General features: G+C 42.4%; 3 protein-coding genes and 1 long non-coding RNA gene across 5 annotated transcripts in view; 2 read left to right on the top strand and 2 right to left on the bottom strand.

Moving 5' to 3' along the window:
* The window catches only part of LOC134528532 (sister chromatid cohesion protein PDS5 homolog B), a 70,735-nt gene extending 65,431 nt beyond the window's left edge, over positions 1-5,304 (bottom strand). The window contains exon 1 of one of the 2 annotated variants that reach the window (XM_063362234.1): positions 4,917-5,304. The gene's annotated coding sequence lies outside the window, so the exon portion shown is untranslated. The remainder of the gene's footprint in view (positions 1-4,916) is intronic. The other variant, XM_063362236.1, reaches the window with a different exon arrangement.
* A 1,326-nt stretch (positions 5,305-6,630) lies between these two features.
* LOC134528877 (uncharacterized) lies at positions 6,631-8,649 on the top strand. Its single transcript, XM_063362543.1, has 3 exons — positions 6,631-6,754; positions 6,987-8,409; positions 8,643-8,649. The coding sequence occupies exons 2-3, from the start codon at positions 7,004-7,006 to the stop codon at positions 8,647-8,649; spliced, it is 1,413 nt and encodes a 470-aa protein (XP_063218613.1). The 5' UTR covers positions 6,631-6,754; positions 6,987-7,003.
* Positions 8,650-12,223: 3,574 nt separating this feature from the next.
* LOC134528531 (uncharacterized) lies at positions 12,224-15,616 on the bottom strand. The gene is made up of 2 exons (XR_010074405.1): positions 15,488-15,616; positions 12,224-15,342 (listed from the first exon to the last, which is right to left on the bottom strand). It is a non-coding gene; the product is annotated as an uncharacterized LOC134528531 (long non-coding RNA).
* Positions 15,617-19,172: 3,556 nt separating this feature from the next.
* LOC134528870 (uncharacterized) lies at positions 19,173-19,595 on the top strand. The gene has a single exon (XM_063362539.1). The coding sequence runs from the start codon at positions 19,173-19,175 to the stop codon at positions 19,593-19,595; it is 423 nt and encodes a 140-aa protein (XP_063218609.1).
* Positions 19,596-24,569: the final 4,974 nt, after the last annotated feature.

Below are 24,569 nucleotides of genomic sequence, written 5' to 3'. Positions count from 1 at the left end.
CTACTTAAGTGACCCATCAAGTGATTATTTCTTGGCCAAAACATTTGGAAACAAATTTCAATCAGGCTTCATGTTACTGTACCAAGATGGAATCGCAATTCTCAACATAAGGAATACAAAACATACAGCTCACTATGCTTAACTACCGTAGAGCATACTGGTATGGCATCATCATGCCACTGGCATATATTTTCTTTGTTGTTTAATGCTGTTGTGTTAATTTTAACATATTTTAATTTTCCTTGTTTTTATAAAACTCTTTCATCAGCAATTATAATTTAATTTATTTTACCTTTGGTATATATTTTATTTTAACACTTTCCTTGGGCTTTTGTTTACTTAAGGCTGGCTATAGCACCAGCAGGCGCTAAAAGATTTGTATTCTGTAATTTTAACTAGTGTGTAAGTTTGTAATATCAGTCACATGTAATATTTTTATTATTTTTGACGTGATAACTTCTTATAAATCGATGAACGCCAGCTGCACGCACGAAAAAGTGTCACGTTCCGCCTGAGCAGAGCGTGCAAGAACCGGCCAACCACCGTGTGAGAAAATCTTCTATAATATCGAACAGGTTAATGTAGCCAATTTTTCATCAATGTTTTCATATGACGTTATCACGTAAAATTATCGTCCGTAAACCGACTTTACAGACAACCCCCTTTTTCATTTAAATATTTAACATGTTTATAGTTATATTATTTTTTATAATTATCTGTGTGGGGCACTGTTTGATTATTTATTCTACGTGCGAGTCCTCATGTGACGTGCGACACTAGCGCTCGGGCGCAGTGGTGGCAGATGAGGGAGACAGGATCTGGGAGTAGAGTCACGCCGTCCGGACTGTACACATCAGTCTCCGTGCTGAACTTCGCGCGGCGTGAGTAGAAATATTTTACTGGGCATGCCTCTTGTTTCGTCCACATTAAATGTGAAAAGGATTAGGAGCTGAACAGTGGTTATGAGTGCATGAGAGTTAATGGTGTCAGCGCATCAGCTATTCACAAGGTGGCATGTGTATTTTTCGCCTGTGTGCTGGTGATACAGAAGAGGGAGGGTCAAGTTGACTTTGCCACGGCTCTACTAGCAAGCATGCTCATCAAGGATCGTGAAGTGTGAGGGCGTAAGAAGACAGACCTTGCTATGGTTCATAAGTACGCTCTACATCACGCTGACAGCCCTGGACTACAAGTAAGTGGATTGCAGTTTAAAAACCTTGCTCCACCCTTTGCGCCGTAGCTTACCCATGAGTTTGCCCTTTCGTTTTTTTGAATGCCCCGTCAGTGACGTCACCTGTGCCTGCAGGTCTTCAACGTGAATCGTAGAACTGTCAGCCTAGTGCAGGGATGTGAACGAATCTTACTATTTTTGTGAGAAACGGTTTTTAAATTTCTTTTGCTGACCATCTTAATGTCTCGTTTCAACTTTGGAAAATTTTAATTTTTTTTTTTTCGTGTCTGCACCCCAAGACTCTTATTACCTATTTAAAAGCCTATCATATTTTATTATGAAATTAATTGCATTGTGGTTAATTTCGCATAGTTATTATTCTATGTTCTTTGCTTCAATATTGAAGGCCCCTTTCTTTTTGATAGAAAGATTGCACACATGATAATTTTACACTTTGTCTTAGTAAAAAAAAATAAAGAAATAATTTTTAACTTTGTTTTATTTTAGCTGTAATTTCTTTTTGATTATTCATGTGCCTTGTACATTGCCATGTTTGTACATTTGTTCGCGCGTTAGTGCCTGGCAAGATCAATTTCATGAATTTAAATACTGTGTTGGTTTGGAATTACTTTTCTATCTCACTGCTAATAATGCAGCCATAAATTTATACTACTCTGTGATTTACTTTTGCCCACTCCCGGCATTTGGTTGGAGATGTATCTTCTTTTATGGAGAAACAACCATGTCGGGGAGTGGGGACAATAACAGCTGACTGTGTGGAACAGCAGCGAGATTTTTTTACCCTTGGTGGCCATGAAAGAAAATAATTACTTAAGTAATGCAATAGCAGAGTAATAAGGCAAGCTAAAATTAGCTTAAGGGGCATTGTAACAGAATATTCCTACCATAGCAATTTGAGGTTCATTTAATTTCAAATTTAAGTTAAATGAGAGCCTCTTTTCCAAAAAACATAAAATAAAAATTCTAAAATTTTCTGAGATGTTTGCAAAAAATTCTTTAAAAGGGCATTGTGGTACTACAAGTAGTTTACCATTTTAACCAGTGGTTACATTAATTTATGTTTATATAATATAAATACTGTGATATTGCTAGAATGGTTGGTTTGTTTGGTGGTTAGTTACATTTTAAATACTTCAAAATAGTGAGAGCTGTTGCTTAAAAAGGGTTCATTAAGTTAGCTCAATAAAAAATACAGTAAAATTGTTTTAACTACTGGTTAGGAACTATCAATACAAAATTAGATAACATAACCTAACAAGTCTTCCTTACTATTAAATTAAATTTTTTATGTAGCTAATCTTTTATCCAACCACTCACAATATTTCACAGTATTTATAACATAAGTACCTAACCTTACCTAAACAATCATTTTATGCTAATTTTAATCCTAACCACTCAAAAACAGTACACTATTACCCTTATAGAAAATGTTTCAAAAATATGTCAAGAAGTAAAAAAAAAATAGAATTTTAGAATTTTTTTTCTAAGAAATCTTCTTCAGAATTAACTTCTTTTAATTCTCTATGCAAATACGCCGACGTTAGAAATCTGTTTCACACGACAGACAAAATCTACAAGGTCATGCTCAAAATTTGATACCGTACTTACAATTAGTTGAAAATAAAGTAGGGGAAATGTATGACATCATGGAAGTTAGCCAATGATAACAAATTGAATTGTGGAACACAGGACAATTTGCCACAGCGAAAGCCAAAATAACGCTGCGAAAAATAAAAAAATATAAAACTTTTAAAGTGATTGTATTATGAGGAGTGAATTAATAAGAAGAATCAAAAATTTTATAAAGCGAATAAATAAGTACATATACAATAAGTATTTAGTAGGTAACTAGGTATTAAGAGATGTATTGTATGTGAGTGGAAATAAGTGTAGTAGTCACGAGAGAAGAGAATGGTTGTGTGATTGTAGTTGTGAACAGGATAGCAATGGTTCATGTTTCGTGATATTGAATAAATCAAATGGAAAAATGGCAAATTTTTTTGTGTAAATTTAATTTCTACAAGAGAAATATTGACAGTAAATGATTGTCACCATAAAACCTAGAATGGTTAGTGGTTTTTTATGGCTTTTAAATGTTTTGTTTGATGTGTTAGGGTAGAGATGTGTTGTGTATATTTAATTTGCAATGTTAAGTGAAATAGTTACTGGTATTTAATTTGGTAAAACTTAGAATTTTTGCCATAACATTTTTGCTGTATCGTGAAGTAGAATACAATCCCTCCCGGTCAAGTCTTTTTCAATGCTGATATTGTGAAGGTTCAAATCTCTTCATAGAAATAAAAATTTAGAAGTTTTTAAGGAACCCTTTAAGGTTTTATGTCTTCATATGTACATGAGTATCAATAGATTTCTTTGTAACTTATAATTCAAAATATTATTACGATTGGAAAATTAAAATAACGAAATTTCTCTGCTTCACCACTGACAAAAGAAAACCAGACACGAGTATGTTAATAGCTAAACAGCATTGTTTCACACTAATAAAAAGCAAGTGCAAAACATTGCTTTGCTGACAGTCCAATGCAAAATAATAAAATACTACACAAACAGTAATGAGATTTTAATTTTTAAGCAACTTGAATAACATGTTTATTAAGGCATTTTATAGGATCCATGGTGAATTTTAGAGACATTTAGGGCCTTTAAGCTATAAAAATCAAATTATACAGTTTTTTATTTAATTAAGGATGCCTACAAACCACATATTTTATTCCTCATAACTCATCACTATTCCTGCAATGTTTATTTTTCATTATCATGAAGTTTTAAAATAAATAGGGAATGCTGTTATATGTTACAATGATATAAGTTGTAATGTCTACAGGCATAATTTATTTGATAATAAAATATTGATATAACAATATACATTAAAGCTGTGTGTGTATGTGGGAAGGGGGGGTTAATAGTCTAGTTTACGATACTGAAAAAGTATTTTATTCAAAAAATGAAATGCATGAAAAATAGCAGTTAATAGTTCTCTTCTTAAAACCCCCATATTTCCATGCTTGTCCTGTAATAATGTAGGGGTGGTAATGATGTAATCGACGCCATCTTGGTGTTATCAGGATTATGGAATCAGGATCTAGACTACTCCCATCACCTGTCATTCATATTTAAATTTACTTATTATTTCACAATACAGCTATTAGAAGTTTAATTATAATTGAGTTAACCTATACAAGATATATCCACATTTAAAAAAAGTGCACTCTTTTCCACTGTCATTAACATATCTGACAAAAACCACTTTCTTAACTAATAGTTGACAAAATGAGCATGATTACCATTAATTAATACAAGTACATTATGTGGGGCATTTCCTGTAACCCATTGTTAAGAGTTATATTTTTTATCGTTGTCAAAGCTTTAAACTTAAATAAAATAGCAACGAGACGTTTTCGGTTTTCAAAACGTTAAGCTATTAACGGTTGGATCGATATTCGCTTTGCCAACGCTTACGTCGAATATAAGTAAACAAGAATGAGTCGCTGAATTAATGTCCAAACACTAACAATACATTTACATTAGCATACTCACACGTCAAAAATACTACATTGAAAATAAATCGCAAATACACATTTAGGTTAGATTAAATGCTCTACTGATAAAGAATAGTTTAGTGCTTGATTATTCATTACATCTGGAAGAATTATCCTTAAACAATTCTTGTTACTATCACAATAAATTAAATCATAAAACTTACCTCAAATGTAACATACAGACTATTGATAATCCTTTGAAACACTAGAGCTTGTCAACGGAACGAACACTCAATCGAAAACCGTAAACATTGTCGAATACATGTAATACACCACGTCAGTTTTTAAAAACCAAATGACATTTCATGATCATACACTAGATCATTACAAACACAAAGTAAAACACATATCGACAAAAAGAATTGTCTAAATAAACTATTATGTAGTATCAAAACTGCGGGAAACAACATCCAGATTCCTCTCTAGACACGGCCATTCTGATTACCCAGGTTACCCAACTTAACTAACCCTTTATTTTATCAGACAAAAGATGTGCACCCACGGCTGTATGAATAACATTTTTTTTCGTAAATGAAGAAAGTAATTGATGTGATCACAAAATTCACACTACAAAACTAAAAATAAAAACGATAATTGAAAGATTCTAGTTACTGAAATAAGCTGGGTCCAAATAAATCAAAAGAAGTTACAAAATTAACGCCGTCAACCTATTTTCTAAAACTGCAATTCAAAATAAAGGTAATACAATAACATAATAAATTAATGTAATCAAATATTTTAATGAATCCCGCAGCTATTATTTATTTATTTTTGACAGGGGTGGCCTACACCGAAAGCCCACGGCCAAAGTGCAGAGAGGTCGTAGTGTCGTTAGTTGGGCCTGTTCCTAAGGACAGCCTAAGTTTCACCCCCATAGATCGACATGCACGAACAGTTCCGAATTACGTCGCTCGATCGGGTAACTTCGGTAGTAGAAAAGCGCGGGCTATAGCTACAGCTTTTGAACGTGAACAATGATATCGTTTTTTGATCTAGCAAGAGATAAATTGCAAAATTGTACCAAAAGTGATAAAGATAACACTATTCCGGGATATGTAGACAGTGAAATCGGTTATAACAATTTCTTTGATGCCTTAAAAAGTGCAGGTTACTCGTTCTGTTAGAAGTAGTGCAGCACAGGAGCAATTCAAAATATTAGATTTAAATTTTCTATAGAATGACGCCGTCCCCGCTACCTCTGATTATTTAGACGTGATTTTGTTAGGTTCGTGTTCTCAGGGAAGGTTCGGCCTTGTGGCTAGAGGTAGGGGTCAACGCAGTAGGGCCCCCCGAGCTGTTGAGGCCACTCGGGACGCCTGAATAATAACACAAAACCTCTTCAGATAGTTGGTGAATTTAATACAGCACAGCCCAATACATGGTGCTGCCCGTTCTGGCCGTAACGGTTTGCCCGACGCGACTCGTCACACGCGCAGCTCACTTCCTCAGTGGCGGCTCACGATTCTTATGTGCGTGAGGGGCAGACTCGTATACGTGACGCGAAAGTTACAAAAGACACTGACATGGCACACGATATTTTGAAGCACAATACACTACACTAATACCTAGCTCTGGATAAACTGGGCTAGCAACACGTAGGCCCGTGTCTCCGGCGACTCTACGTGGTGACTAGGTGTGTCCCAGGGACTGAATCGTTATTAAGTTTGGTGGCGCACTGCCGTACGACGGTGATACATACAGTCGATGCGGGTGACTTTGTCCTGTGAGGATGACTTTGTGCCATTGAGCATTTTATCAAATAATATTTAATAACCATTAAACAAAAAAAAATTGTCCTTCTTCACGATAGTTAAAATTTGCACAGTTGTTGCTGCAATATGACAACATTGCATACTACTCTGCATAATACATGTGTTTTCAAAATGGCTGCTATGCATGATGGTCAATATTTTCATTGGTTTTTTTAGTGTTGTGAAGTGTTGTACAAAAACATAATTAACTTACGATTTTAAAACTGGCTCCTTTGATATTCTACCACCAGGTATGTATTTAGCCACTTCCAGAATGTTTTATCGAACTGTTTCTTCAAAATATTTTATTTTAAGGTTATGTTTCAGCAAGGGTGGCTTTGTACCACGTGGTACAAAGTCGTCCACACAGGTACAAATCCACCCGGGCATTAATATTTTGGTTTAATATTTATTTTTGTGTATGTAGGTTAAATAACAAGTAGGTTATTACATTTAAGTACACCAGATTTAATCTGTTTTCAGATATATAAATCCACAAAATGCCCAATAAATATGTGCCACACCCTGACTCAAGGGCTTACAGAAGATATTCAGATGAAAAGTTGGAAGCATGCCTTACAGACATTGCAACAGGAAAGATGTCAGAAAGGAAAGCTTCTGCACATTACAACATACCTAGGCAGACTATACGAAACAAGACCAAAGGTTTACACAGTGGCAAAATTGGCGGTCAGAAGGTTTTTTCTGATGATGAAGGAAAAGAGTTTGTCCAACATATTTCGTGTGTAGCAAATTTGGGCTTTCCAATAACTAAGACTGATTTTCGTTTCATTGTCAAGAGTTACTTGGATAAGAAAAAGAAGAATATCAAGTGCTTTAAAAACAACTATCCCGGCCGTGAGTGGTGTAACCTGTTTTTAAAACGACATGACAAGGAATTGCGTGAACGTTTTGCACACAACATCAGCAAGAAACGTGCTAATGTAACAGAGAAAATTGTAATAGACTTTTTTGATCATTTGGAACAGGAACTGGATGGAGTACCACCTGAAAATATTTTCAACTTTGATGAGACTGGCATCAATGATGATCCAAGAAAAAAGAAGGTTATCTTTTCAAGAAAAAGTAAACATCCACAGTTGGTTGTGAACAGCAGTAAAGTTAACTATTCAGTAATGTTTTGTGGTACTGCTAATGGAGAAGTGCTACCACCATATGTAGTGTATAAAGGAACTCAACCTTTGGTAACATGGACTCAAGGTGGCCCACCCGGAACCAGATATGCTGCTTCAAAGAGTGGTTGGTTTGAACAAGCCACCTTTGAAAATTGGTTTGACACTGTTCTCTACCCAGAGTTAAAAAAGAAAGATGGACAGAAAGTTATAATATGTGATAACCTTACATCACACATCAGTTTGTATGTTTTGCGGCAATGTGACAAAGTCAAAACAAAATTTATCTGCCTACCTCCCAATAGCACACATATACTACAACCTTTTGATGTTTCCTTTTTCAGTCCATTAAAAAGCCATTGGAGAAAGCTTCTTCACTCATGGAAACAAACCAAGGAAGGAAAGAAGTACACTACTGTAACAAAGCAAGCATTTCCTGAGTTGTTGCATGAGTTGCTTAAAGCAAATGCTCCAAAAGCATCAGATAATGTACGTGCTGGTTTCAGGAAAACTGGAATTTACCCCACGGATCGTCGGCAGCCCATTGGTAGCCTACCAGAGTTTGGACTAAATGACCTGAATATTTCTGATGGTGTTGGACAAGCTTTTCAAGAATACATTGAACACATCACTGAGAATTTCACATCCCCGAAGTCTACTTCACGGAAACGACTTCCAGTAGAACCTGGGAAAAGTATTAGTAGTGAGGAGGTGGCACAATATCTGGAAGAATCTGCACTGAAGAAGAAGTCCTCCAAAAGTGTGAAAGGAAAGTGTTTAAGAATGAAATTTGCACCAAGAAAGGCAAGTCATACTCAGGACAGTTCTAGTTCAGACTCTGAAGCAGGTAACTGTGAACTCATATTTGATGATACACCTGATGAATCTGCTGAAGAGTTTGACAGCTTCACAGAACAGCCATGTTCCAGCAGTTCAATCCAAACTTTGAAAAATAAAACACAATCTAAGGGTGATCTCTACAGTGTAAATGAATTTGTTGTTGTAGACTATGAAGGGACATTTTATCCAGGGAGGATCACTGAGATAAACAGGCAAAAGAAAGAACTTAAAGTCTCTTGTATGAAAAGGGCAGGGCAAGGATATTGGAAATGGCCTGAAGATAAAGACGAAATATTTTATGACATTAGTGCAGTGATTGATCGTGTGAACATGTCTTGTGTGCGGCAAGTATCAAAAAGAGGCCTTTTTTCCATCGAAAACTTAATTTTGAGCCAGCATTGGTCTGTGTAGTGTTAAACTAAAAAAAAAAGTTTTAACACCTATTCAAGACATTTTTAGTTTGCTCTCAATGTTTTAGTATGTAATTTGTTAATATAATTGAAGTCAAATTAAACCAAAACATTAATATTGTGTGTGGAGTTAATATTTAAAGTGGAACAAATTCACCTGCTGTACAACTGTTCTCAATACAACACTATTTATGCGACAATTACCAACACGGTACAAAGTCACCCAACACATGTAGGTGACTTTGTACCACAACATTACTATTTTTTAATTTTCTAAAACTACACAGAAAATTAAGTTCTATATTGCTAAAGAAAGCACATTAAAAATACTTCCATACACATATTTAATAAATTAGTTTTAAATAAATTAGGTTCTATAAATACATGTAAACATGCCTTAAGTGGTACAAAGTCACCCGCATCGATGGTAAGCCCTGACATGACGAATTACACTTAGGCGAACAACTATTCCACTAACACATTACACTTGATAAACTGGGCTAGCAACACGTAGGCCCGTGTCTCCGGCGACTCTACGTGGTGTCTAGGTGTGTCCCAGGGACTGAATCGTTATTAAGTTGGATGGCACGTGTCGCCTGCTGGCTGCCCCGTGCGGGCCAAAACTAAGTAGCCTGTAGGCTAGGTTGGGCGTGAAGCGCCGACGTAAAAACACATACTCTCCCCACAGTACTTACGTATGACGTAAAACACTCATCTCGGAGCACTGATTGAATTAAGTTAAGTACCTCATGGTAAATTTAGGCCGACCGCGGAACTGTACAAAAGGTTGAAAAGAAATTACACTATGGAAAACTACATGTCGGTGAATGCAAAGGTTGAAGGTTCCGCGTTGCGCGCAGGCTGCCGGCCTGGTTGAGCTCTCGAAGGACACTGGCGGTGTCGCCGCGCACGACCCCCCTCCCCCGCCAGCCCTCCCGCGGAAACGTGTGAATTTCGCGGGAAACTGAACCGGCCAGGTTCGGGACAAATCGCACCGTGAAACATGATTTTGCAAAGACTTAATTATTAATTAATAAAAAATAATGTTCAATAAAATCCTGTGGAAAAACATAATTATAACAATTTGTTGTAGTGCGGCGGAAGGATATGCCACACCCGGCCGGATCCTTGCGCCGGTGTAGCACTCGTTGTATGGCGTTCGCCTCGTCGCACGAACTGCACTTAGCTGCGCGCACGGGCGCGTTCGGTGCACACGCTTCTAGGAGACGTTGATGAGGCATAGCGGTCTATGCGACATAGAGGAGCATTGGCGGTCGGCGTCAAGAAGACGAAGCAAGCAACATTAAAATGTTTATCTTGCTTGCTTCAAATCCTCAACCCTTATATCTCTCAATGAAGGAAATTAATTGAGCTTTCAGCTTGGTGACCTCTAGATCATTATAAAAAAATGAATGGCTATAAAATGCTAATGATATGACAGAATGGATGGGTGAAGTAACGTAAGAACTCTGAGAAAACCAACTAACCACTGCAATGTTTGCTATGTTCCCCACTATCAAAAGATCCATTAATGACCCTGCTGAGAATCAAACCCAGATCACTTTGGTGACAGAAAAGTGAGCACTTAAAAACAGAGACCTAATGTTTGCCTCTAATGACAACATTTATAAGACCACAAACCTAATGCTTATTACCTTTTCCACCATTAATTTAATTACCTTACCTTTACAGATCTTAAGCAGCAGGTAATGACCAGTATACTGAATTAAGTCTTTGAGATTAAGGGCTTCTTATGTGTAGGAATGTTTGCAATTTTTGAAACAGCCCTTTTCGGAATTTTATTATTCTACTACTGTTAAAAGTCTCTTCTCTACAAATTTGCTTTGTTCTCTGTTACTAATTATTATTAATGTAGGGCATCCTCCATCCATTGCATACCTTTAGTGAACATATTAACATATTATATTTTTAATTATTTATTTGTTTATTTATTTCCATAGTTTTCCATGGCAAACAATGCAAAACTTCAATGCAGTTTATCCAAAAATTGGAAGTATATCATATTTTGAAGGTTTGCTATGTAACAAATCATTAGGTATTTAAAAATTTATTGTAATGTTTAAATTCAAGAAAAGTTTTCTGATGTATGTTCTGAGAAAAAGAAACATTTATGGAAGCTTACTGTAACACCAAAAATGAAGTATGATGTTACTGATATCATTTGTGTTTGATTTAATTAATTATTAGTGTTAAAAGTGCATTTGCAGTGCTAATTTCTGATCCCGTTCACATACAAGCATAAGTGTGATAACTAAAATGAAGTATGGCAATTTAAGAGTTAAATGTTATGTTTAATCTCTTTCCCTAACGGTTTGATGAATATTTTAAGTGCAAATGTGCAGTTTGTAGTTCTTATGTTAGATCTAATTCATATTATACAGGCTAATGTGCATTGTTTTATGAAGAATAGTGTTGTAACAAACTGTCAGATTAAATTGTTTTGTTCCAAAATAGAGCAATGCTCTTTGGAACATTGCAGAAAATAAAATTTTAAGAATTACAAAGTCTAGCACAAATATTAATGTAAATCAGCTCCAATACTTAAGTTGTAAATGTGAAATTAGGCCTATGTGATTACAATCTTATGGCATTAAAAGGTCTAGTAAGCCTACCTACATTTGTATTTTAAATAATCCAAGTTCATAAACATTTAAAGAAATTGCTGCAAATATTTCAGTTCAATGAACTGATTCAAATAATAAATTATAGGTTGAAAGATAATCTAGTAATGAAGCCAATAGTATTATTAATTAAAATCTTGTCTGTAATCTCAGAAGTCAGAGAAGTTGAACCTTCATGCAAAACCCAGAGCTGGTAGGCAATAATTTTTTTAATTTACTAATCATTTTCGGGATTTTTTTTAATTAAAGATTGATTAATTTACATTGATTGATACCAAACATATACAAGAACTTCAGAATACAGATTTTCCTTCATATTGAAATATTGTTATTTAAAAAAAATTATTTTCTTTTATTGATAATACATTTATTGGAATTGGCTCTAGAATATAATAGTGAATAATCTGTACTTGTCTATGATTTGTTTTTTTTATGTAAGTGTATAGTGTTTTTTTTAATGGTTGTTGGCTAGTGTTATGTATGTATGTGCACTATATGCAAATGGTAGTTCTGATAGTATATGTTCATAATAACTAATATACTGATATCAGACTAGCTCAAAATTGGTCTATATTGTACATATATGAATACTTTATAAGATATGTATTGAAATATTATTAGAGTTAAGGAAAATTGTTACTGTAGAGTGTAGATGATTGATTGATTATTGAAAAAAAAATTCCTTCTGACAACCATTAATAATTTTTACTGCTTTTTATTAATCTTCATAAAAATTCACAAGTCACCATGGTTACCATCTTCCAGCCACAAAACAAATATTATCAGTAATTTTAAAATACATCAATAAATATTATCAGTGATTTTAAAATACATCAATAAATATTATCAGTGATTTTAAAATACATCAAATAAACTCTCTCGCTGCATTCATGAAATCATTGTTTATTTACATTGGCCAGCCAAACAGTAGATAAAAAAAAGCTGTTCTCCACAAGCCTGAAACAAAAAAGAAATCAAAGTTAAATGATAGATATTGTACTAAAGAGAAATGAAACTGATAAATAAATGTATCAAAGAAAAAAGTTATGCATACGAGAATGATAAATTAATTTCAAAACCATTTTAGTTAGAAATTTGATACTTTCAATATTTTGGTAAATTCTCATTTATGTACTACAATTAACATTTTTCTTTGTCCTTTCAAACAGATATTTTTTTCCAAATACTTTTTGACAAAAACTCATTTATGTGAAAAAAATTATATGAAAAACATAATTCTATTGCTCTTGTGCCCATTATTGCAGAAAAACTAGGTATTTAACAATCCAAGTAACTACACAATTTCAGAAGTATGTTTCTCAGGGCCTCAAGTGATGTAATTGCTTGTTATTAGCTTAAGCAAATCTAGGCTTTGACTCAAGCAAAATGTTTACAAGTTGAATTAATTTCACGTAATGCATGTCACATAAGCAGTTTTTTTTTTTTTTTTTTTTAAAGTATCTAACCAAAGTCTTCGGGGAGAGTATTAGTAGGTAGGTTATCAAAATTTGTAAGATTCTATATATATCCTATATGTTCATATTTTAGTCGTATCAACAAAATGCCTACACGAGAATAGATGTCAGCATGTTATTTTGCAGCAGTCGATGGCATTACTTCATAGTACAGTTGTGAAATCACTACAAAATGTGTCGGATGTATATTGCAATGATTTACAATTAATATCGGTAATCGCATAACTGCAGAGTTCAGAGGGTGTTAGAAAATTAAAATATACCACACATTGTTTTTTTTTTGTTTCTAATAATATTAGTTTATATTCCTACAAAGATGGATTCAGAAATTTCCTAGAGTAACAACTTTTCCACACAAACCAAATTTGATAAATAGTAATTCTTAGTACTATGTACTTCGCCAAATAAATTATTTTTAAAGTCTAGATAAAACTTACCTAAAGAATAATTGCTTACACCATTTTACAGTAGTTATGAAGAAGTTACCTTTCCCTAACCATTTTCATGATTTAACAGCACTTATGTAACTAACCTAACCAAGTATTGCAACTGTGAACTAAAGTATAACCCTTTAATTGTTTTCAAGTGAGCATGCGGAAAAAAACATAAGCAGTCGATGGAAATTTAGCCATTCCAGTGTTTTAACGTTTTACCAATGGACTCATTAAGAAAATATAATGTTAAAAACCATTGATCAGTACCCTTGATGCTTGAATTTGCTTAACCAATCCAACAATTATACAACTTCGTTGTGCATCAATAAAGTAAATCAATCATCAATACAGTAAACGTCTTCGATTATACTGCGCTAATTCCCAAAGATATTTTTAAAAAATTGAAATAAATTGTTTAACAGTAGTTTAATGTTAAAGCAGGTAAGTATAAACAATACAAAATTTGTAAAATCATGTGAATGGTTGGTTAGCTAAATTTAAAAAAAGGTAATTTTCTTTTGTTGCTGCTTATCCATAAATTAAATTATAAAATTTTGAAAATACCTTTTCAGACACTAAAAACCTTCCTCTATTAAAACTGTAAACAGTTTTTCTTAATTCCTACTGGTTTTCAAGAAATCACATTTTGCAGGTCACACTAGATAGCTTATGCAGTGAAGCAGCTGTCGCCATTTTTCCCTCTAATTGCATTGCAGATCCTGTGGTTTTCCATATATATAAGAATGTATATATTTTTTATTTGAATATTATAACCTAATGAAACATAAATAATAGTTTTAAAAAAGTTACGAGTCTCTAATGTGTATCCAAACCAAAACGCCAACCCTTGACAGGGATTTTTTATAGCAGTATGGAGGCGCAAAGCGCAGATTAGTTACCTGCAATAGCACGTAACCTGACATATAAAAGGAATCATTTGTTACAAAATGAAAATTTATTTTATATGTGAGGTTATGTGTTGTCTCACGTAAAAAATCAGAATTTTGCACCTATAAACTGCTAAAAAATATCGCTCTCAAGGACTGATGCTTTGGGTTTGGAATGCACAATAAGGAGTCACATAACTTTTTTAATGTGTTAATTTACATTTCTGCATTGCAATATCCAAATAAAAAATATACAATTTGTGTATAAAAAAAAACAGGATCTGCAACTCAATTAAAGAACAACATGGTGACAGGCCCTTTACTGCACAGGTAATGTAATGTAACCTATAAACAGTGATTTCTCAAAACCCAGTCTGAATTTAGAAAAACTTTTTTCAGAGTAAATACAGGTACATATTTAAAGTTTAAAAAAAAGTGTCCAAAGTTTATTTTGCATACAAAAAGCAGCAACGTGAGATGATAAATTAAAAAATCACTGTAAAATGTATATTGGTTGGTTAGATTAAGTTTGTAACATCCAATCGTTCAATTGATTTTACAGAATTTTTAATTGGCGCTATCCGAAGCTAACCAAATGTAAATTCCACTGTACTTAGAATCACTGTACGTATAATGTTACTAACCTAACAAATTTCACTGTATTTTTAATCCTGCTAACTCAAGGGCAGTATCTCAATATTACAGATTTGTAATAAATAATCCTAACCTATCCACATGTTAAACATGATAAACTACTTGCAGTATCAAACAACCCTCATAGAGAATAATAATTTTAAACATGTCAGGAAGAAAAAACACTTTAGGAATTTATAATTTTTCCTGCAATACCCCAAATTATATTAAGTGCACTCACCTGAATGTAATTCAGCTCTGGTAAAAATTATTTTAAAATATTTTTACTTAAATGCGGTTAACTGCTACACACCAACAGAAAACATTTCTTATGATTTTATACGTTGTGCGCTCATGAACATAAGGTGAAATCTCCACACGCTACCTAAAATTTAAAAAGATAAGCCTATAGTGTACAAAAATTTATATAAGAAATGATTACTTGCCAAGAATAACACAAGCAATGTTAACTTGTAAACGGACAAAACTAATTTCCTAACAAATCAAACAGAAATAGCTCAATAACTTACCTGAAAATCTCATAATTAGTAAGGAAATATTTGTGTACATTTGTTTTACTCTTAAAAAAATATAAAATAACATTGGTCAACAATTTTTTGATCAATAATGCAATGTTTGTTTTGAACGTACAGATAAAAAAAAATAAAAAAACAAACCCGAACATGTACGAACCAGCCCGAAGGGCATGTCGATCTATGGGGGTGAAACTTAGGCTGTCCTATTCCTAACTCCATGGCGAAAACACAAACAATTAAAGGAAATTGCCATTATAAAAAAAACTCAGTAAGAATAACACCTGCGTTGCAGGGTAGAGCTAGTGTTGTTGTCTAATTATTAGCAACGGTTCTTTAGATTAACGATAATTTGAGCCTAAACTGAATAGAGTAAATATATAATAGGGCATACAATCATACAATGGACAACTCAAATTTGCCTACAAACAGGTGATAAACTTGACGCCGCCATCGGTGCTCCCTCTGAGAGCACAGGCCGGCCAGTGCTAGTGCAACGAACACGCCCGCGCGTGTGTCTTAGTGCAGCGCCTCGAACGATATGACGTCAGTCAAGGCCAGCTAAATGCCCAAAGCGCCCGGCCGGGTGTGGCAATGCGCATCAGGTGTCTAGTGCACATGTAAATCAATTATCAAACAGAAACTAAAACTTTTAATAAGTATAAAAATTGTCTTTTATTAATTAATGGTTGTGTTGACGCCGTCCCCGCTACCTCCTATGATTTTTACGTGATTTTGGTTTGGGTTCGAGATCTCAGGGAGGGTTCGGCCTTGTGGCTAGAGGTAGGGGTTAACGCAGTAGGGCCCCCCGAGCTGTTATGGCCACTCGGGACGCCTGAAGAAGAACACAAAGTTTCTAGAGAATAGTTTATGAATTTATTACGGCACAGCCCTATACATAGTGCTGCCCGTTCTGGCTGTAACGGTTTTCCCGACGCGACTAGTCACACGCGCAGCTCACTTCCTCAGTGGCAGCTCACGTTTTTAATGCGCGTGAGGGGCGGACTTGTACACACGATGCGGAGGTTACAAAATACACTCTAACATGACGAATTATATCTTGACGAACAAAACACTTCACTATTACCTAACACTTAATAAACTGGGCTAGTGGCACGTAGGCCCGTGTCTCCGGTGAATCTACGTGATACCTAGATGTGTCCCAGGGACGGATTCCTTAGTACGTTTGGTGGCACGTGTCGCCTTCTGGCTGCCCCATGCGGGCCAAAACTAAGTAGCAGGTAAGCTAAGTTGGGGCGTAAAGCGCCGACGTAAAGTCTCGTAGATTCCCCACAGTACTTACGTATTACGTTGACGCCGACCGCCGGTGCTCCCTCTGGTTCGCACAGGCCGTTATGTCACAACAACACCTCTTAAGTGCATCGAACAAGCCCGAGCGTGATGTCCGCCGAGTATGTAAAAGTGCGCCGCGACGAACACCCAAACGACGTCAGCGCCCGGCCGGGTGTGGCAATGGGCCTAATTCATTATATAATTATTTTGTCAAATTAAAACTACTAAATTAATAACAATTTAAAAGAGGATTCATGTAAGGGAAATTATGTCTAATAGTTTTATAAGCATATATTGTGTAACTTGTCTTTAAGTCCAAAACTGGCCGGGTCGGTTTTCCCGCGTTCCACGTGGTTAGGCGCGAGGCCGCAGGGCGGTCTCGCGCTCAGTTACCGTTGGGAGCTCGCAGGGGTCGGGCTCTCTGCGAACGTCGGGCCATCAGCTTTAGCATCTCTTCAACATTTCAGCAATAGTGTAAGTTTTGTAAATCTTTTAATCAGCTCGGCGCCGACCCCAACCCAGTCGCACGATATTTCGTGCGACTCTTAACTTATTAAATTCTTACCATCAGGGAACTTTATTTTCATACGTAATTCCATGTCCAGTTTAAGGACCGCGTAGTAGTGGTACGCAATTTTCGGCTCATTAGCCAATTAATCGTCATCGTAGTAGATCCTCCGTAAGAAGTGTTGAGAATAATGCTGACTAACTTTCGCCTTTTAATTATTCAGCATTTTAAACGTGTAAGTTGTAACGTGTGTTTTATTTAAATAACTTTCATTTCCAAGGGACTTTTACGTGTACGTCTCCAGCTGGCGTGTCCACGTAATTTCAGAGACGTTAATATTTCGTAGCAGGCTAGACTGCAAACAATCCTGAACATAGGAACTTTTCTATGTATTTACCAGCCAACCTAAGTTGTGGCAACACCAGTTTCGTGTTTATCTGCTAAACCTTTCATAGGGACGAGAACCCACTGTTTCAGCTTATCGATATAACTTTGCAATCTATCTTGGTCGCGCGCGCCGTTACGTACAGGGATACGCGTGTCACAGCGGTCCGACAACGGACGCGGCCAGCATCGGGACGAATGAGTGTATCAATACTGAATAAAGTGCAGTGTCCTGTAACTCGTTTCCCATTCATTTACAAGGCGTCCTGGGTGGCCTGAACAGACCAGGTAGGTTCCGAACCACGACGCGCTTCTGCCTGCAGCCACGAGGCTGAACCCCCGTTAAAACCCCTGAGATCTTTTACAACGCTAATATTTAATTAAAAAACCAAAACAGGCAGCGGGAGTGGCGTCATTTGGCGCGCAACTAGTGTGGCTTTCGAAAAACGAACTTTTGAACGTTTTTCAAACTTTAAAGTCCTTAAAAATTAATTTAGCACGAGTGAATTTAAGGCCGGCAAGTGGCATTTAGTTTTTGTGACATTTTTATCATTTCGGGACTATTTAATAAGTAACATTTGTATTTAAAAAACTTTAATTTTATTTTCAATACTCCGACGCGACAGTCTCACGCCAGGGCGACAGCGGAAGCCGGCGCGCCAAGTCACGGGATACGGCGCCGCGAGATAGCAACGTGAGACAAGAGGATCGGTTTCGCCGCGACGCGATAACGTCGGCACCGCGAAATACGGCCGGGATCCGTTACACGGCGTCTCACTGCGATCGGTTACGACTCGGTACCGCGGGAACGGCGCGCCACAACCGCGGGACAGCTGCTCGGCGCAGAGTGACGTCACAGGCGACACAGACAGCCGTGCACGAAAGCGCACGGATCACCGGGCTTCCGCAGGACAGGAGGCGTGCGTGCACGGGTCACTGACTCGGTGGTGAGGGGAGGCGGTCCTCCCTACCTGCTCGCGCCCTGTCATCGACGTCCTTTTCCGTCGCTCGTATCAGTCTGCCGCGACCGCGTGACAGAGGAAGCACGTCGTTATCAACATGAACGACTTCCAGGAGGCATATGAGTCCTGGGCCGAAGCGGACTTCCCAGAGCCAGGCGAGAGTTGCTATCACTACTTAAATTATGAATGCGGATTTTGTTACGAGTACCGAACGAATGGCATGACGATGTGCTGTATGCCATCATGCCCCGGCGGGACATCTGACGGGTGGTTCTGCTGGACGTGCGGGAGTTTATGGCACAATGAGTGTGTGCATCCGATCGCTCGAGAAGAGGCGGAGATGTTTGTATTGAGGTGTGAACATTGCCGAAAGAAGCAGTGTACAGGCAGGGCCGCAATCGCCACGACGCCGGCCCCGGAAGTTCACACATCCACAACTCCTGGGGGCCAGACGACCACGAAAGACGAGTGGTCACACTGTGCGGACGCCGACACACTTCTCACAATCTCTCTGCCTGAGATGAGAATACTCCCGATGCCACTGCAACCGACGCCGCCGCCGCCGCCGCCGCCACCGCCTGCCGATAACACTACTGGTGCGGCGCTGCATCTCAACCTTGCAACATCGCCGCACTTCCCAGCTGGCCAACAGGCCGCCGAAGCAGATACGCACAGTGCTATGACCATCACGCCGCCCCCGACGCCGCCGCCACCGCATGCCGAGAATGCTACTGGTGCGTCGCTGCGTCCCAATTTGGCAACATCGCTGCTCTACCCAGCCGGCCAACGGGCCGCCGAAGCACATGCACAACATAACATGACCATTACGCCGCCCCCGACGCCGTGCCACCGTCTGCCGAGAACGCTACTGGTGCGGCGCTGCGCCTCAATTTGGCAACATCGCCGCACTTGCCAGCCGGCCATCAGGCCGCCGAAGCGGTCAAAAACCATGCTATGAACATCACGCCGCCCCCGATGCTGCCGCCACCGCCTGCCAAGAACGCTACTGGTGCGGCGCTGCGTCTCAACTTGGCAACATCGCCGCACTTGCCAGCCAAGCCAGCCATCAGGCCGCCGAAGCGGTCAAAAAACATGCTATGAGCATCACGCCGCCCCCGATGCCGCCGCCACCGCCTGCCGAAAACGCTACTGGTGCAGAGCTGCGTCTCAACTTGGCAACATCGCCGCACTTCCCAGTCAGCCAACAGGCCGCCGAGGCAGATAAGCACCAGGCTATGATAATCAAGCCACCCCCGACGCCGCCGCCCCCAACTGCCGTGAAGGCTCCCGGGGAATTGACGCGGTGCAAACCGGCCGTAATGACATCTGCCAGAGGGCAAAACGAACACTGAGGTGACAACAACCATTGAGGCGACAACGACAGAGGATCACCCGGAGGAACCACTCCGATGGCGCCGCCCACGGTCGCTGAGAAAGCGGCTGGCACAGGGCGGTGGCGCAAAACGACGATTTTGCGGCACTCTCCGGGGGATCAGCCACCTGCCAAGTCATTCACAGTTAGCCCGACGCCACCTCACGCACGTCAACAAGGGTGTGCCGCCACCGCACGTCACGCACGTCAACAAGAGCGTGCCGCCACAGCACATCACCCACGTCAACAAGGGCGTGCCGCCACCGCACATCACCCATGTCAACCAGAGCGTGCCGCAACCGCACATCACGCACGTCAACCAGAGCGTGCCGCCACCGCACGTCACGCACGTCAACAAGGGCGTGCCGCCATCGCACGTCACGCACGTCAACCAAAGCGTGCCGCCACCGCATGTCACGCACGTCAACAAGAGTGTGCCGCCACCGCACGTCACGCATGTCAACAAGAGCGTTCTGCCACCGCACGTCACGCACGTCAACAAAGGCGTACCGCCACCGCACGTCACGCACATCAACAAGAGCGTGCCGCCACCGCACGTCATGCACGTCAACAAGGGCGTGCCGCCACCACACATCACGCACGTCAACAAGGGCGTGCCGCCACTGCACGTCACGCACGTCAACAAGGGCGTGCCGCCACCGCACGTCACGCATGTCAACAAGATCGTGCCGCCACCGCATGTCACGCACGTCAACAAGGGCGTGCCACTCACGCCAGCCACGCACATCACCAAGGGCGTGACACTCACGCCAGCCGCGCACGTCACCAAGGGCATGCCACTCACGCCAGCCGCGCACGTGACAGGGGGCGTGTTACTCTCGCCCACCGCGCACATCACAGGGGGCGTGCCACTTTCGCCCGCCGCGCACGTTTCAGGGGGCATGCCATTTCCGCCCACCGCACACGTCACAGGGGGCGTGCCACTTCTGCCCGCCACGCACTTCACAGGGGGCGTGTCACTTCAGCACGCCGCGCACGCCACAGGGGGCGTGCCCTTTCCGCTCGCCGCGCACGTCACCGGGGGCGTGCCACTTCCGCCGCCGCGCCCGCCACTGAGGGTGCACCACTGCCGCCCGCCACACGCGCCGCTGAAGGCGCCACACCAACTCCGCACGCCACGCGTGCCACTTTGGGCGCACTGCCTGCTGCTGAATGCGCCGCGACGCTGCCGCCGCCGCCTACCACGGCCGCCCCCATGGCGACAGGTGCGGCCCACAAAGGCACCACGACGCCGCCGCCGCCCACCTCGGCCACAGGAGCGACCCACGCGCATACAACGACGCCGCCGGACACACCAGGTTAGTGCTTAGTCCGTCAACCAGTGTACCACTTCCATGCGAGTGAGGAGCAGTGTTGTTGAGCATAACGGCCTCGTTGGAGGGGGGGCATTTGACGCCGACCGCCGGTGCTCCCTCTGGTTCGCACAGGCCGTTATGTCACAACAACACTTACTCTTAAGTGCGCCGAACACGCCCGAGCGTGATGTCCGCCGAGTGTGTGAAAGTGCGACCACGAACACCAAAGCGACGTCAGCGCCCGGCCGGGTGTGGCAATGGGCCTAATTCATTATATTATTATTCTGTCAAATTAAAACAACTAAATTAATAACAATTTAAAAGAGGATTCATGTATGGGAAATTATGTCTAATTGTTTTATAAGCATATATTGTGAACTTTTCATTAAGTCCAAAACTTGCCGGGTATGTTTTCCCGCGTTCCACGTAGTTAGGCGCGAGTGTGTGAAAGGGTTCATTCGGTCTGCGGGGCTGCTGCTGCTCTACCCCGTCGGCTCACCGCGACTTGCGCTGACGTCGCGGACGTCCCTGGCAACACAGGACCAGTGGAATTCCCGACTTAGCACCCCTCGCGTTTGCTCCGCGCCCGGGTGGCCGGCCAGGTCGTGATCGTGGTAGAAGTTTAGGACAGCTGAACGGGCCGCCGCGGGTACGTACGTTCTCCAGGCCTCCACGTTCCCTGGTACCCGTGTCAGCAGCTTCCCGTCCACACATCTGTGGTATGGCTGCACCTGTTTCCCGCACCTGGCCACCCACCCCCTTGCTGACTCGTCGTCGTGCTGCGCCTCTAGCACGACACGATGTAGGGCCGTGAGCGTGTCCGGGGGAGACGTGTCTGGATATGTGTTGGAAGCGGTGGCGTACAGAACTGCGGGTTCGCCTGTCCCCGGGGTGTGCGCGGGGTGTCCTACTGGCGGTAGCAGCTCCTCCCAGCTGCCCTCGTCGTGATACTTGGTGTTAGGATCGGGGTGTCGTGATAGCTCGTCAGCCAGTTGATTTTTGCGCCCTGGAACGTGTTCGACGTGGAAGTCAAAGTTTTGGAGTGTCAGGGCCCACCGCGTGAATTTCGACTTCCGGCCCTGTGCCGAGTCGAGCCACTTGAGACACTGACTATCAGTACGCAGGGTAAATGGCCTACCCTCCAGGTGGTGTCGGTAGCGCCCTACCGCCCACATGACCGCGAGGCACTCCTGCTCATTGACGTGATAGCGTCGCGCCGCTGGGCTGAACTTGGCGCTCGCGTATTCCACTACGCACCGTTCCCCCTCCGGACCTACTTGGTACAGCACCGCCCCCATCCCCTCTTGACTAGCGTCCGTTTGCAGGAACACGTGCTCATCGGGGCGGAGGCGGGCGAGGGTGTGGCACTCCCGGAACAAGCGCTTCACGTCAGCCAGCGCGTGGTCCGCCTCGTCTGTCCACCTGAACCTGTTCTTGGGGGAGAGAAGGGGTGTCATCGGCGCCGTGAGAGTGGCGATTTGGGGAATGAAGCCCCTCAGCCAATTGAGTAGGCCTATGAGTTGCTGCAATTGTTTGCGGGTACGTGCTGCGGTCTTAGACTCAATTAGGTCAAGTTGCGCTGGTAGGGGTCAGCATCCGTCCGCGCTCACAATATGACCCAGGTACTCTAGTTCCGTAGCGCCGACGTGGCATTTGTGGGGCGCGCAGGTCAGCAAATGTCTGGCCAGCCGTTCGAAAACCATGGCAAGATGCTGCGCATGCTCCTCCCCAGACAATCACGGCGTCCAGGAAGGCTGCGGCAAACTTGCCCACCAACCCATCCAGGACGCGGACCATCATGGTCTGGAAGGTCGCGGGGGCGTCCATCAGCCCGAACGGCATGGCGCAGAACTGAAATCTGCGGCCATCGGGAGCGGTGAATGCTGTTTTGGGTCTGCTCTCCGGGCATACTGGGACTTGCCAATACCCTGACTTGAGGTCTAATGAGGTGAAAACGCGGGCGTCCCCCAGTCCTGCCAGAGCATCCGTTATGTTAATGAGAGGTGGGGGTGCTGGTATGGTGACGGAATTGATGGGTTTGAAGTTGACACAAAACCTGAGCGTGCCATCCTTTTTTTTCGCCATCACCACTAGACAGTTGTAGGGTGACTCGCTCGGCTCAATTACCCCGTCACGTAGCATTTCTGCTATTTGTACCTGAATGGCCTCACGTTCTTTGGGTCCGAAACTGAAAGGTTTTACAAATTTAGGTTCATGAGGACGTGTAGGGATTGTGTGCTGCGTCACCGTGGTGCGGCGTAACATGTCCACGGCCACGAACACCTGGGGGTGTGTGCTAGAACCTCGTTGAACAGGTCTACGTGTTCTGCAGGTACCTCATTGCGCAATTCCCCCACGGTGATGGCTGGCACGGTCACGAGTGGCCTGTCCCCGCCGATGCTGTACACCGTCCTGCGACTCGCACGTCCCACGTGTACCTTAACGTCCCTTACATCGATGGACGCGTCCTCCTGGACGAGCCACGGGAGCCCCAGGATGAGGTCGTCCCTCAACTCCCGCATCACCAGGGCGGTGGTCTGACTGCTCATATCTCTTATGGTGATCCTTACCTGAGCGCGCCCAGACGTGAGCGCGTGTGTCCCACGAGTGGCCAGGAGGACGTCCTCCTCCCCCGGCTCCAGGTCTGCCTCAGGTACCAGGTGGGCGGCGATGTAGGAGTGGCTCGCCGCAGTGTCCACCAGGGCGTGGACAAGTCACCCGTTGACCAGGACCGGCACACGGATCAGGCCCCCCGCGTTGTCACCTGCTCGCCCCAGCCGGTTTGATGTTGCCGTCCGCGTTGCCGGGTGCGCCGACGAGTCAGCGTGGTGTTGCGGCGACCCGGGGCGGGGCGGCGGCACGTGGTGCGTGGCACCACCGCCTGATGTGACAGGGGGCGGTGGTGCGTGGCCGTGCCCCGCAGGTGGTGCCGGAGTCGCCGCGTGCGCTGACGTGTCAGCGTGGTGCAGCGGCGACCCGGGGCGGGGCGGCGAACGTGGTGCGTGGCACCACCGCCTGACGTGAGAGGTGGCGGTGGTGCGTGGCCGTGCCCCGCAGGTGGTGCCGGAGTCGCCGAGTGCGCTGACGTGTCAGCTTGGTGCGGCGGCGACCCGGGGCAGGGCGGCGACACGTGGTGCGTGGCACCACCGCCTGATGTGACAGTCGGCGGTGGTGCGTGGCCGCGCCCCGCAGGTGGTGCCGGAGTCGCCGAGTGCACTGACGTGTCAGCGTGGTGCGGCGGCGA

This window comes from Bacillus rossius, chromosome 1 (assembly GCF_032445375.1).
Source record: "Bacillus rossius redtenbacheri isolate Brsri chromosome 1, Brsri_v3, whole genome shotgun sequence".
NCBI classification, from domain to species: domain Eukaryota; kingdom Metazoa; phylum Arthropoda; class Insecta; order Phasmatodea; family Bacillidae; genus Bacillus; species Bacillus rossius.
Note: the sequence above shows the minus strand (reverse complement) of the source record. Positions and strands in the feature narration are given on the sequence as shown.

Excerpts from the sequence above, each read along its gene's own strand:
- LOC134528877 (XM_063362543.1), top strand. The coding sequence starts at position 7,004 with ATGCCCAATAAATATGTGCCACACCCTGACTCAAGGGCTTACAGAAGA.
- LOC134528870 (XM_063362539.1), top strand. The coding sequence starts at position 19,173 with ATGCCACTGCAACCGACGCCGCCGCCGCCGCCGCCGCCACCGCCTGCC.